The sequence below is a fragment of the Thamnophis sirtalis genome, unplaced genomic scaffold (assembly GCF_051295495.1).
Source record: "Thamnophis sirtalis isolate CommonGarterSnake01/CBP01778 unplaced genomic scaffold, rThaSir2_p1.2 scaffold_9, whole genome shotgun sequence".
Taxonomy (NCBI): Eukaryota; Metazoa; Chordata; class Lepidosauria; order Squamata; family Natricidae; genus Thamnophis; species Thamnophis sirtalis.
Window position 1 is genome coordinate 51037905 of NW_028261389.1, and position 14466 is coordinate 51052370.

General features: G+C 44.2%; 1 protein-coding gene and 1 long non-coding RNA gene across 4 annotated transcripts in view; one reads left to right on the forward strand and one right to left on the reverse strand.

Annotated features, from left to right (window-relative positions):
* Positions 1-8833, forward strand: part of LOC106541896 (uncharacterized) — a 91482-nt gene extending 82649 nt beyond the window's left edge. For 2 of the 3 annotated variants that reach the window (XR_015697768.1, XR_015697765.1), the window contains 2 exons: positions 3496-3599; positions 6118-7284. This is a non-coding gene — a long non-coding RNA (uncharacterized LOC106541896). Of the gene's footprint in view, positions 1-3495; positions 3600-6117; positions 7285-8621 lie in introns of those variants that run through there. The other variant, XR_015697766.1, reaches the window with a different exon arrangement.
* LOC148044130 (uncharacterized) lies at positions 911-2154 on the reverse strand. Its single transcript, XM_087722554.1, has 3 exons — positions 1612-2154; positions 1433-1519; positions 911-1309 (listed from the first exon to the last, which is right to left on the reverse strand). Exons 1-3 carry the CDS (start codon positions 1880-1882, stop codon positions 939-941), a joined length of 729 nt encoding a protein of 242 aa, XP_087578680.1. The 5' UTR covers positions 1883-2154; the 3' UTR covers positions 911-938.
* Positions 8834-14466: the final 5633 nt, after the last annotated feature.

Genomic DNA, 14466 nt, shown 5'->3' on the forward strand with positions numbered 1-14466 from the left:
TTTATATACAGTTCTTTCCCCTCTTGGTAGCTTTTCCTTGATAATAAATATTTCATCTGTAAAGGTTTGGTGATAACCCTTTTCAAACTTGTCCTTTAGTCTGGATATCCTAACATGATCCCCCACCTTAAAGTTTTTAAACTTTCTGACTGCTTTTAACCTTTTTCCATATAGACGTAGCCAAATGTCTTTTTCATTAGAGCAGCTTACCGTATTGGGGGCCATCTGGATACTATGATGGTAAGAGCTATTGTAGCCCTGCATGAGAGCTGGTAACACATCTACATACCGGTGAGTATTTTTAGCTGTAAAATACCTCCAGATTTTATTTTTCAGAGTGCGATTAAATCTCTCTATAACTGCTGCTTTAGTTTCACTATGTGTCACAAAGTGATGTATGCCATAACGTTCCAAAAGCATCTTCAGAGGCCTGTTTAAGAATTCTTTTCCTGCATCTGTCTGTAACTTTCTAGGAGCCCTTCCTGTTTGGAAGATGCTCTGAAACACCTTGGCAACCCCCCGTCCAGTCTTATCAAATAAACAGACAGCCCAGGCATATTTGGATAGCACATCAATCACTGTTAAGATAAATTTCATGCCATTGTTTTCAAAGGCAAATCCTGTTAAATCCACGAGGTCTGCTTGCCACTGACAGTCTATGCAAGATACTATTGTTGCATTCCTAGGAAAATTAATTCTTGTGGGCTTATGAAGGGTGTAGGCATCTTGCCCAGACAGCCATGTTTTGACCTGTTTCAGCGTTAAGTTTTTAATGCTCTTCCGCCCCGCATTAAATAGCGATGTTGCACCCCCATAGCTGCCCGTACTTTCTGGTCTATAATACAATTCCTTCAGTACATTTTTATACTTCATCCTGCACCGTTAACCCGTACAATAAAACACACGTTGCTCTTTAGCATAAACCTTTTATTTGTAATTTACAACATGCTCCCACGAACTTGGTTAGCAGAATAATATCCGTCATCAGAGCTAGCATAATAGACAACATCGTCATCATCGTCCTCATCAACCTCTGTAGTTGCCGTACAGATGCAATCAATACCCTCACATGCACATCCTACAGCGTCGTTGTCATCGTTTGAAAAGGCCCTTTTACCAACCCTTGGTAGCCCAATGGGGTAATCACGACTCTTCAGAATCACTGGTTTAACATCATCATTAATATCCTCAGTAAACGTGCTGGTGATATACTTCGTAGGGCTTCGATAATACGGGAAGTCATCTGTAGCTTCTTCCTCACTTGAGGTGCTTCTAAAAATCATGTCATAGTTATATCCAGGAACCGCTTCTGTTTAAATATAAAGAATACCCCATTACTAAAACTAGCCGCAGTCCCCCACATCCCTTCCATTTATCATATACAATTATCATCAATACACTTAGTAAAAAAAGTCTATTTAGTTTCATTTACCTATGCGTCCCTCTGCAGTTTCTTCAGCAGTTGGTAAGCTTGGTGTTAAGGAGTCCTTCTTGTTATAGTCACATCCTGGAACAACACCTGGAAAAATATATTAATTCATTACTTATCACAGTGATAACTGGATTATCTCCAACCCCCCCCCCTCGAATATATAAAATATCTTTACTTACAACTTGCAGTTGCAATGTCCTGTGATAAGCCGCTTCTCTTGGCCGTTACCAGGCCCTGGCGACAACATACATCGCTGCCTCCGCCATCTTCATAGTCTTTCACGTTACAGAAGGACAGCCGACATCCAAACAAAATAGGTCTGAAGAACTCTCGTTCACCACCGAACTTAGTGCAACATATTTTATGGCAATCTTTCAGAACAGGCCTTCCCTCGCCCCATGGTATAGAAGGATCTGCAAACCTCTTATTATTTCCATTGTCAGCCTGCATGTTGGGGTCTCAGAAGCCTAAGTCTTAAGTGGTTAGAAAAGCTACCTTGCCCCCTCTTATTATCCACCGTCAGTGAGAGGACAGGCCTCAAAATTCCTTAGTCATGGCCCAGGCACGTGGTATGGCGGTGTCTGTGCGCCTGTCTACCAATATCCGGGATATGTCTGGACATGTTTCTATATCGTATTGCGCATGTCTCATCAAAATTCCTTAGTCATGGTCCTGGCACGTGGTATGGCGGTCTCTGTGCGCACGTCTACCAATATCCGGGATATGTCTGGACATGTTTCTATATCGTATTGCGCATGTCTGAATCTCCATACTAGAGCTGTCATTATTTGGAATCCATTATTCTTATGCTGACAGTTCCCCCCCCCCAACCACCCCCCTGCAGAGGATGCCTGTTCGTTCCTTTTACTTCTAATCTTGTGAAAGCCTACGTGTACACGGTTTGATATTGATGCTAACAGTCACCCACACCCCTCCTCCCGTCCCTCCACAGAAGTTGCTTCCTCATTCCTTTCGCTTCTGTCTTTGTAAGATAGATAACTCCCATTCCTTTTCGCTTCTGTCTTTGTAAGGTAGATAACTCACGTACAAGAAAGTTAATTTTTCTTTGCAAATATAGTTTTTTATTTTTACGTCTCTGTAAACCCCCCCCCCCCATATCAGGGCTCTCTTACTTTGCTTTGATACTGCTTTTTTAAAAACGGCTGGGTAAAACACCGAATTTTTGGGAACGCTTTAATTCTACCTCCACCCCACAGATGCAACTTCCTAATTCCTTTCGCTTCTGTCCTTGTAAGATAGATAACTCACGTACAAGAAAGGTGGTTTTCTTTGCAAATATAGTATTTTATTTTTATGTCTCTGTAAAAAACCCCTCATATCGGGGGCTCTCTTTGCTTGTATAGTGCTTTTAAATCGGCTGTGTAAAACGCGCCGATGAGAAGTTCCTCTGGCGAGTAATTATGACGTCACAATTATTCATACCAAAAGGGATTGTGGGTCTGGCGTTTTTGTCGTTACTACGTCCCCGTGTGAAAGGCCACGGGTGTCACAACTGGCAGGCGCGTATTTTGAAACCGTGCTACTGGGGATGAGGATTTCGGGGTCACTAGGGTTTGCCTCGCCATGACATTAAAGTACTTCATTTAAAAAGGAGTTCCGGGAGGGCTGGCAGATATGACGTTATAAACCCCCAAGGTAAGGGGGATTTGGGTAGGGGTGGGAGGGGGTGGTTGGGGTGGAGGGTTAGGGTTAGGGTGGGGTAGTGATGTCATAAATGGGGAGGGGTTACACTGTAAACAAAAACACGTCACAAAAGGGGTGGAATCATAACAAAATGCATCACCCAAAGGGGGCGTGGCTAAAAATATAAACAATAACAAAGGGGCGGGGCTTATAAGTAAAATTTTGGTATGTACAATATACTACTTCCCTGTGTGGCAAAGTTTAAGTCCTGCCTCTTCCTGCTGAGATTCCCAGCTTTTGTGACTCACAGCCACTTGAACTAGACATGCTTTCTTATCTCTCCCTGAATATTGTCCTAATTTCTCTTCTTTCCTTGACTTTTTATTTTATTTTAATTTCCTTTTTTTCCTTCCCTTTAGGTTCCCTTAGATTTCTCCTTCGTTGGATCCCTGGAGGCCGCCTGGCTTCCTTCAGAAGCAGCGCTGGTGATTGCTGGAGGGCATCTGCAGCCACAGATGCCCCTGTAAGTGATCCGGTGGGCCCAGGGAGCATGGAAGCTAGGGAGATTTTGTCCCCGTTGGTGGTTAAAGAGCCGTGGAAAAGCGAGAGACACTGGATTGGCTCTCTTTAGTCTTCTGAACCTCTAGAGCTTCAGTTAGCTCCGGAGAAGGCAGGACACGTGGTGCCTGGCTTGTTAAAGGCAAGGAGAGGCTTCTCCATGCCTGTTTAGCTATCTGGAGTGGTCCAGGACTCCAGAGGTGCAGCGGGCACCTTGTTTTGCCCCCAAACAGGTGGCAGTGGCCATTTTGGAGACAGGGAGAGGCTTCTCCCTGCCTTTACAAGCTTTGGAGTTCCTTTTGAAGAAGAAGGCAGATTAGGAGCACCAGGCATTGGGAGGCAAGGAGAATCTGTTTGAGCCTCTGGACCATCTTTCGGCTCTGGAGTTAACAGAGGGTGCCATTTTTTGGCGCCAAACAGGTGGCAGCTGCCATTTTGTAATCAGAGCAGTTGGTGTTGTGAGCGCCATTTTGGGTGCCGAGCAGGTGGTGCAAATTGAGGTCTAATTTGGCATAAAAAGCAATAATTTCTGGTTGGTCATAAGTGTAAGACAGTCACTAATTGCAAATCATTGGGTCTAATTGGAGCTGCCCCTTCTATATCTACTCCAGCAGAGTCTCTTTAGGCTTCCAGGTCTTCTGCAGTAAAGATTTCAGCTAGTTTTCAAAGATAGGCAGTTAGTATTTAGGCCAACTGCATCTCTTCCCTCAGCAAGGAACTGGCTGCCCTACCTCGCTAAGGCTTGAGGTTTTGGGCACAGGGACCAGTGGGTCTCTTGTTGTGGGCAAGAGACAGGCCCAGGCGTGCCTGTCTAGAGGGGTCACTATCTGCTCTCATTTTCCCAGAAGCTGGACCCTGGTGTGCCCTTAATTGGGATAACCACCTCCTTTGATTAACCTTAAGTAGCTAGTCAGTCAGTATTGCAGTATGGAGGGAGGTGTAAGAGAGCCTCATCCCCCTTGTTGGATGACCCTCTAGAAGGCCCATCAATCCTTTGCCTACCCAGCAGGCGCAAGCCCCCTCCCTCTAGGAAAGGAGGCAGAACCAAGGACAAGTCTAAGACCATGCAGAAAGCAGAACTCAGGAGGCAAAAGGCCCTAGACAAACAAATTGCCAAGGTCCAAAAGGAGGCGCAGAAACAGTCGGAGGCAGTGTCCCATGTGGTGGCAGTTACCTCTCCTTCTGAGAATTCTGCACCGGCCGAGGCCCCAGACCCTGAGGAAGTTCTATCCACAGACAGTGAGGAAACTGGAATTGAGGATCTAGATACGGAGGAGGCCATTCCTCCCTCTGCCCCCGAAGGAATGGACAGCCCAGGACCCACAGGTTCTATAGCTTCTTCTATGGCACAGGTAGCTGCCGGCCTGCATAACACTGCATCCTCACCTGACATGGCGCCCATCATTACTGAGGCCATTAGACAGGGTATAGCTGCAGGCCTCAAACAAAAGGCCTCCTCTGCCTCCAAGAAATGTAAGAAAGCAAAAACGAGGACACGATCACAGGACCAACCAGGGGCGGTCCCAGAACAGGAGGAAAGGTCCCAGGGATCTTCAGTCAGCTCCTCCTCCTCAGAGGATGAGGAGAGCCAGACCTTTCAGGACTCTGAGCTGTCAGATGATGAGAATTTGGATCTAGAACAGACCCCATTAGCTGGGCTATTCAATCCCTCCATGTTTCGGTCTCTTTTGATTAAGGCTCAGAAAATAGCCAATTTAGAGGCTGCTCAGGCCACTAAGTCTTCTGCGGCCAAAAGGGATTCAGCTGAACTGGTATTCACTGAGCCCATTGTGCAAAAGGAGATCATCCCTTCCCCGCCTTTCTTTCTGGACATCGTTCAGCATCAATGGAAGTCCATGGGGTCAGGTTTCTTTCCCTCGGCCCAGGACAAACGGTTTTACAATATTGGTTCTCATCTAGCCAAGGCCATGGAGGTCCCCTCAGTGGACGCTCCAATAGTAGCATTGTCCTCACCCAATGTGGTCCCCAGCAATCCAGAGGATGCCCTAAAGGCAGAGGATAGGTGGACAGAGCATGTCCTCATTAAGGGCCACCAATCGGCCGCCTGGTCTATCAGAGTGGCCATGGAAGCATCCTTCTTTAACAGGACCACGCTTCTGTGGCTTCAGCAATTCTGTGGCTTCAGCTATAAATAAAAGCAATCTAATCTAATCTAAGCAATTGAGGGATAGGATTCCAGTCTCGGATTTGAGGTCCCACCAGGACCTCAATAAGCTGAAAGCAGCACTGCAGTTCTCAGCAGATTCCTCCGTTAATGTGGCTCGATTTGCGGCCAAATCAGTGGGGTCTGCTACAGCAGCCAGGCGCCTATTATGGTTGCGGCCTTGGCAGGCCGATACCAAGAACAAGTGGTGTCTGGCCTCAGAACCGTTCGCTGGGGATAAACTATTTGGGGGGGGGCTTGAGCCAAGACTTATAGAATCAAAAGATAAAAGGAAAATTCTCCTTTCCGTGTTTCGCAGGGCTGAGAACTGGACTACGCCTTACCATTGCAGGTCATCCTTTCGGAACCCGGATGGGGGATATGGGTTCTCTCATTCAGCCAGACAGTACTCAGGACGCCAGGGTCCCTAACAGCAACAGGCAGTACGGGCAAGGGTTACCAATGATTCCTCTCTTCCAGGAGATCTTACTGAGGTACAGGAAAATTTTGTCCCTACCGCAGGTGAAAGTGACTGGGACAGGAACTTTCCCATCAGCAGTTGTTTGGCCTTCTTTGCCAGACAATGGGAGAAGGTAACAACAGACACCTGGGTCAGGGAGACGATAAAATCAGGCCTCTCCCTAGAGTTTCTCTCCTACCCCCTGACGCGTTTCTGCCTCTGTCCCATATCCTGGGTTCGCAAAAAGAGGCACCTGGTAGACTAGGCCATTCAACATCTCTTGGACATTCAGGCCATCTGGCCGGTTCCGGTGGATCAGCAGGGACAGGGGTTTATTTTATTTTATTAAACACATTTATATGCCGCCCAATCCCGAAGGACTCTGGGCAGCTCGAACATCAACGGTACCTGTGTTTTTGTTATCTCAGACGCCATTACCACTATCAGGCCCTTCCGTTCGGCCTCTTGTCAGCCTCCAGGGTGTTTACCAAGCTGCTGGCAGATTTGGCAGCTTACCTAAGAGCCCAACCCATCTGGATATTGTGCTACCTGGACAACATCCTCTTGTCCAGGTCCCCCGATCAGGCCCACAGGGACCTATGGGACACCTTAAATGTTCTGCAAGACCACGGGTTCTCACTAAACATGTCAAAAAGCCATCTAGTTCCAACCAAATGCATAATTCATCTGGGTGCATTCATAGACACTCGAAAGACCGCCAGCAGGGTCTTTGGGGGTTAGAATGGTTGGTTGGGAGGCAGAGCCAGGTGCAGCTTCTTCAGCTGTCCCAGCTGCTAGGCAAGATGGTCTCGTGTTTTGCAATAGTGCCCTGGTCCAGACTCCACAGCAGGCTTCTCCAGTGGTTGCTCCTTCCATTTCAAAAGGACAACAGCAGCTGCTCTGCAGTTCGAATCAAACTTCCCCCCAGGGTTCGCAGATCTCTGACCTTGTGGTCGTCTCCAGCCATAACAAAGGGGTGCCTGTTCCGAGAACCACATTGGGTAACAATGACCAGTGACGCCAGCCTGGTGGGACGGGGAGCCCATTCCGGAGCGAAGGTGGCGCAGGTTCAGTGGACCCACCCGGAACAGCAACTATCAACTTCCTGGAGCTGAGGGCTTTCTGCCTGGGGCTGCTACATTTCCAGTCATCGTTAGCGGGGAAACACGTGTTGGTCCTAACGGACAACATGATGGCCAAAGCCCATGTCAACAGGCAGGGCAGAACCCAATCCAAAACAGTTGATGAAGGAGGTTGCTGCTGTCTTGGGTGGAGGAGCATCTCCTCTCCTCGCCATTTGGGCCAGGTCGCAGGCACCAACAATGTCACGGCAAATTGGCTGAGCCAGTCTCAGGTGGATCATGTGGAATGGAAACTCCATCCAACCCACTTCTGTGAACTCACCTGAAGGTTCGGAGCACCAGTGGCTGACCTCTTCACCACAACCAACAACAAAAGGTCCCTCAGTTTTACTAAAGGTACACTTCTCCAGGTGCAGAAGGGAGGGATGCCCTTCAATGTCAATGGCCGCCGGGCCTTCTTTATGCCTTCCCTCCATTCCCCTTGATCCAGAAGGTCATCAGCAAGATGCTGGAGGAGTGGGCAGAGTTGATTCTTCTGGCTCCACACTGGCCGCGCCACCCATGGTTTGCGGTTCTCCTGTCCCTGTTGGATTCCCCCCTCCAGGACCTCACTATTCCAAGGGGCCATACCACATCCAGACCCATTGTGGGTCAAATTGACCGCAGGGTGGCTGAGCGATGCTCTATGACAGCGGAGGGTCTTTTGCTGGAGGTCATTCGAATGATCCAGGTCATTCAAACAAGCGGCCAGGAGACCTTCCACAATTTGAATCTATGATGCTACTTGGAAGGCCTTCTGCACCTGGAGCCAGGCCAGAGGGGTGGCTCTGCTCCATGCACGGACTTGCCACATCCTGTACTTCCTACAGGATGGACTGACTGCTGATTTGGCATCCAACACCCTTTGGAGACAGGTTGCGGCCCTATCTTCCATTCTCTGCTCTGACCTTGATAGATTGCTGACTGCCGATCCACTCATTTGGCAATTTCTAAAGGGTGCCTCAAATTTACAACTGCCTACCATACATCGCTTCTTGGGAACTACCACTTGTCCTTCAGGGGCTCACCCAGGCTCCCTTCAAACCATTGCGGGACACAACTCTTCTCTACATGTCGCAAAATGTTCTGTTTCTAGTGGCCATCACATCTGCCCGTCGGATTTCGAAGGTAGCAGCCCTCTCCATGCGGCAAGACTTGTGCACTTTCTATTCAGACCGGGTGGTTCTCAGGGTGGATCCGGAGTTCATACCCAAGGTAAACTCTATCTTTCATCACGTGCAGGAATTGGTTCTACCCAACTTCTGCCCGCAGCCAGTCCATCGCCTTGAACACAGCTGGCACACTCTAAATGTCCGAAGGGCCTTGAAGATATACTTACATAGAACGTCATCTTTCTGTCATACAGAGTGTCAGCCTCTGCTTTGCTGCTGCTTTGGCTGCCATTGAGACGGGGAGGGGGGGCATGGTATTTGGGAGGGGACTAACTGTTGTGCTGGAGGAAGATTCTGGAGTTTGAACTGTCCACCTTACTGCGCATGCGAAGGGGGGTTCCCGCCAAGGCCAACCGCACCGGCATTCCATCCTGGTGATGCCTTTCGAAGTTATCTCACACCTGACACTTGGGAGAATTATGATTGGACTGTAATTGGGATGCCAAGGGGAGGGGAATGAATTATACAATATATTATTCGCCTTCGCGCCTAAATAATCAGACTTCCCTTTGCTACGCTTCTGTTCATTTATAATTAGTAAAAGTACACTTGTTTTCTATCAATGGAGTCTTGTGGTTTTCTTTCCTGATTATCCAATGAAGAAGTGCTGACACAGAGGCCCTATTTGTTTCTTTTCAACCAGGTTCCATGGGTCTAAAGGCATCCTCTTCCTCCTTTGGGAGGTGGATCAGGTCATGCATTGCAAAGGCATATTCCTCTCAGGTGCAGCCCATTCCAGATAATATCACGGCCCACTCAACATGTAGCGCGGCAGCTTCAGCTGCCTGGGGCACTAGGGCACCATTACAGGAGGTGTGCAGGGCGGCAACATGATCATCTCCATCCAGTTTTATTCGACACTACAGAATTGACAGGTACGCATTGGTTGATGCGGCCTTTGGGAGGAGAGTCTTGCAGCAGGTCAGGATTGGTGTAGGGCATTCGTCTCGGACAGTTTCCCTCCTGTGATGCTGGACTAGCTATGGTATGTCCCATATATGGATGCGTCTCCACTGAGTCAGGAAAATGTAGCATTGGCTTACCTGATACACTCATTTTCTGAAGAAGTGGAGACAGCATCCAGGCCACCCTTAGAGTCCGGGCCATTATTCTGGGAGAGATCATTCTGTTCTAGCACGTCTGTCTGCATGTTAGTTCATCAAAAAAGCTCGGGATCTCAGCAGGAAGAGGCAGGACTTAAACTTTGCAGACTCAGTTCTATTGGATGGTAGATGAGTATAAACCACACAGGGATGCTGTGTCCACTTCTTCAGAAAATGAGCGTATCAGGTAAGTCAACGCTACATTCATCAGTAATATGAAAAGCATTTATAGAGATACATTCTGCTAATGGTACAGAATTATCTGAACTATTAGAATGTCCAGAATGTTCTTTGTAGCATTTTGATAGGTGTTGTTTTATTGTGATCACTATGGATTTTGGTCTCAATCGCATTAAAGATATAAACTGGGTTGATCATTCCCAGTATAAGAAGTAATGTATCTTAACAGTGGACAGTAGTTGACTGACTGGATAGACTGGGCTAAAAAACTAAGTAAGGTTGGGCATTATTAGGACTTGGATTGAAAATCTCCATGGGTTATCAGAACTGTAGATTATACTGGAGAGTTTTTAAAAAAAAAATCCCAGGGAAATATCCCAGGCAAATTATTTATTTATTCATTGCTGCTAAAAATAATCTAAGATTAAATTCATGAAATCACCAGCATTACTCTATATCGCAGCAGCACTACACAGCAGCCATGAGCAACCACGCTCTCAAGCAGCCGCCCAGCAACCCCCCTTTCCAGCCAGGCAACACAGCTGTTTGACCCTGAGGCTGTGCCTGGCTCTTCGGGAGCCCGCTCGCAAGAGAGCAACTGCCCAGCAATCCCCCTCTCCAATTGGGCACAGCACCACTCACTGACCTAGTGGTATCCCCAAGGCACCAAGCAATGTGAGCCTTTGCCCCCCCCCTGTTCCTGTGGCTTGGTGCCTTCAGGATACCACTAGGTCGGTGAGTGGCACTCTGCCTGGCTGGAGGGGGGTGGGTTCTCCAGGGGGCTTATTTTCGAGGGAAGGCTTACATTTTTGCCCACCCGAAAAATGTGTCATGGTCTTATTATCAGGACATGTTGTATTTTCAGGGAAACACGGTACATACATACATACACACACACACACACACACACACACACAGAATATTCAGTCTGAATGTTTTTTTTACTCTGAAAATGTGTGTGCCTCACTCTTATGCTTCAAGGTTAACATATTGTCAGAAATCAATCTTTAAGAAAAGTTGTGTTGGAAAAAAGCCAGTCCATCTCAGCCTTGAGATTGCAATGAGATTGCAAGAAATGAAGCAAAGAATACAACCAAAGAATGTGAACAAACCAGAAGGACAAGAAAATCCATGGTATTAGTTTAAAATCAGTGCAAGAGCAGAGAAGGAAACAAAAGTCTTCACTTACAATAATCTCAAAACCCTGGATGCTTAAATAACAAGGAAGCAAGGAACCTTTTGTACCTGTTAAGAATTTGTTCTTAAGCAACTTTTCCCATCAGCTATTTGATCAAACAGCAAGACAATATTATCTGGATGTTGAATATGTGTTCATTTGTTTCTTCATATATAAAATGCAGGACAGGGCAGTGAAGTTATTTAATAGCTGATTTGAAATTGACATGGTATGCTTTATACATTTATACATTTTTAATGATTTCTAACTTGCTAAATTCACAACTAATTTGTTTTTTTCTTAGCATTGCCTGAGGCTGACTCAGAAGCAGTAAACCAGGCTTTGTGCTTTCAGTTATCTTAAATGATGAGTCACATCTATGAATTAATGCAAGTATCAGTTTTGGATAGAAGAAGACCAGCAGAGGGTGCTCTTGCTACCCTATGAAGGAAAGAGAATGCTGATTGAACACTTTTGGAATGGGATAAGCCATTGTGAACTTTGACAAAGATAATTACATTTTCTCACACATTCACACAATGCCTGTTGAACAAATTTCTTCCTATCCGTAGTGAAGAAATCACTATAAGAAAACATTATATTTTAAGTTGAAGATCCAGCTCATCTCACTCTCCCTTAATCAGATTTTAATTCTATCATTTCTCCAGATTTTATTCTGTAAATTGGAATCCGGTATCTCAGTTTCATTTATATTCTAAGCAAAGCAAGCAAATAATTGGCATTCTTGCAATTTACAAATTGTTTGCAAATCTCTGTCTTTTGTTATCGAAAATGTTCAATCAGTTAGCATTCATTCTTCAGTTTTTCTAATTTATATCATTAAATTAAGAACCCAGTATTTCATCAAGAGTTGTCAAATGCTTAAACCTAAGCCCATTTATTTCCTCAGTTGCACTCCATTTTTTCTTGCTTTTTCATAGTTATTTGTTATGATGATACTTTATTGGTTTTATTTGTATTAGAATGTAGGACACCCAGGTGCCACACTGTTCACACATTGATTTGAGATATTTATAAAAAATAAAAAAAACTTAAACAAAAATAGCAATAGCAGGGGGCGGGGCTTGACATAGCAACAACACGACATGCAATCTTGGGTCTCCAGAATTGCTGTCGATATCTCTGCTTCTGGATGGTCTTTTTGGACCTTAACTGTTCTGAAGAAACAGTGATAGAGAAGAGCATGTCCTGCTGATCTCAGGGGCATCGCAAAGCCTCTGATTGATCCAGGAGAAAGCTCTTTTTGCCAGCTACAAGAGAAGCAACCAAAATGGCTGCCAAAGGTTGGGCCAAGCCTCTGAAACAGAAGCAGTACAGGAGTGTGTGTCGAATTGGTGAGAAAATTTTTTATTATTAGAGAAGGGAAAACCCAAAAGAATTGGAATTTAAAATAAAATTGAAAACAAGCAGTGAATCAACTCTGGTTTAAGATGATCGTGTTATCTTTTCTACCTTAACTTTATTTGTTTTCTATGGATGGACTCTTTACAAATGCCTTTTACTTTTAAACTGGTCTGGTCTCTCTTTTTTTCCCTTCTTCCTCTATACTTTCTCCATTTTTGGTATTCGTGGATTAAAAGCTGCTTCTCTCATACGGCTGGGAAGCAGCGTAATTTTTACAGTTTTTTTCTCTCTTGGACAGAGAAGCAGAAACAGATGGAAAAGAGGTAACACTGCCATCTAGTGGCTAGAGGCTTGGCAATATCTGATAAAGCTATAAGCTTTGTTTACTAAAAGACTCAGTGGAAAACGTTTTGTTGATACAGGTGTTCCTTTGAAGGAAAGAGAAAGCTTTGATTTGAAAAACTCCACTGAATTTGTTTGACCTAAAAAGTCTCAGATGTTTTGGCAGTGTTTATAACCTGGAAAATGGCACAACGTGAAGAAGAAAAGGCATTAACTTTGCAAAGAATTTTCTTAGAAATTCAAAAAGTTTTAATAATTACAAAGAGGATTGAAAAGAGATTTGAAATTATAGATCAAAATACAAAAAGTATGGGGACAGCGATGAAGTTTGAGGACAGAGCTGAAAAAAATAACAGAGACATGTGAAAGTGATAAGAAAATTGTTGACACTGACAGCAAACTGAGAGTGGAGGGAAATGAGAGATGTGAAATATGGAAAGAAGAAATTAATGAACCAGATCTTCATTTCTGATATAAGAAAATAGATGAAGAAAGGAGAGAAAATTTGGCAAAAATAATGAGAGTAATCTCGGCAAAAGCACTAATGATAACAAAAGTGAAGCTGATAAACAGAGCAGATAAAGGGTTTTGAATTCTTATAATGAACAACAAGTTCTTAAGAGAAGTCCACATAAGACTTATCAAGAAAACACTTGGAATACAGACTTGACAAATGGCAAGAGATATTGGACTATGCTATCTCTGGAAGGATACAGGATGATGAAATGAAATGTCACAATAAATTTTAGTTAAATGTAGTTAAATTTTGAGTGCTATGTACAATGTAATAATAGCTATATTCAAATAAATGATTAATAATGATAAAGCATTTAAATATACTGAATTGATAATATGAAATTTTATACAATACTGTAAGTAAGGATATGGAGATGATGTTGAAAAGCCTTTTTATAAAAGTTAAACAATTTTATATAGAGTAGAATATAAAGATGTAATATCATTGGATGATTTAGATGTGATGTAATAAAATGTCATAATTATATATTTACTTTAAATTTAATATGCTTTAAGTTGAAAGGATGTAATAACAGCTAGGCTTAATGGATGTTTAATAATTATATCAATTTGTATATGTATGTTAGAATGATGATACTAATAATGGGGGAAAACATGGAATTGGAAACTATTAGAGAATGTTATCAATGCTAAAATGATTGAATGACTTAGAATAGGAGGAAGCATAATAACAATGTATATAAAGATATCTTGATTGTCAATATGTGAATTTTGATAAAATTCAAGTGAGGACCACGGAAAGGACACAGAAAGACTTTGTAACCAATCGATACATTGTGGGTAATTGAAGAGGCTTTTATGTTATATGTGTTGTGTGTTTGTGTTTGTCGGAAAATAAAAAAAATATTTTAAAAATAGCAATAGCACTTAGACTTATATACTGCTTTACAGTGCTTTACAGCCCTCTCTAAGTTGTTTACAGAGTCAGCTTATTGCCTCCAACAATTTGGCTTCTCATTTTACCCACCTTGGAAGGATGGAAGACTGAGTCAATCTTGAGCCTGGTGAGATTTGAACTTTCAAATTGCAGGCAGTCAGTAGTCAACAGAAGAAGCCTGCAGTACTTCATTCTTACCACTGTATAACCATGGCTCATATGAATGAAATCGAGTTTGACACCTCTGGGTTAAGGCATCAGGTTAGAAATTAGGAGACTGTGAGTTCTAATGTCATCTTAGCACAAAGCCTAAGGCTGATTTTAGGCCAGTCAC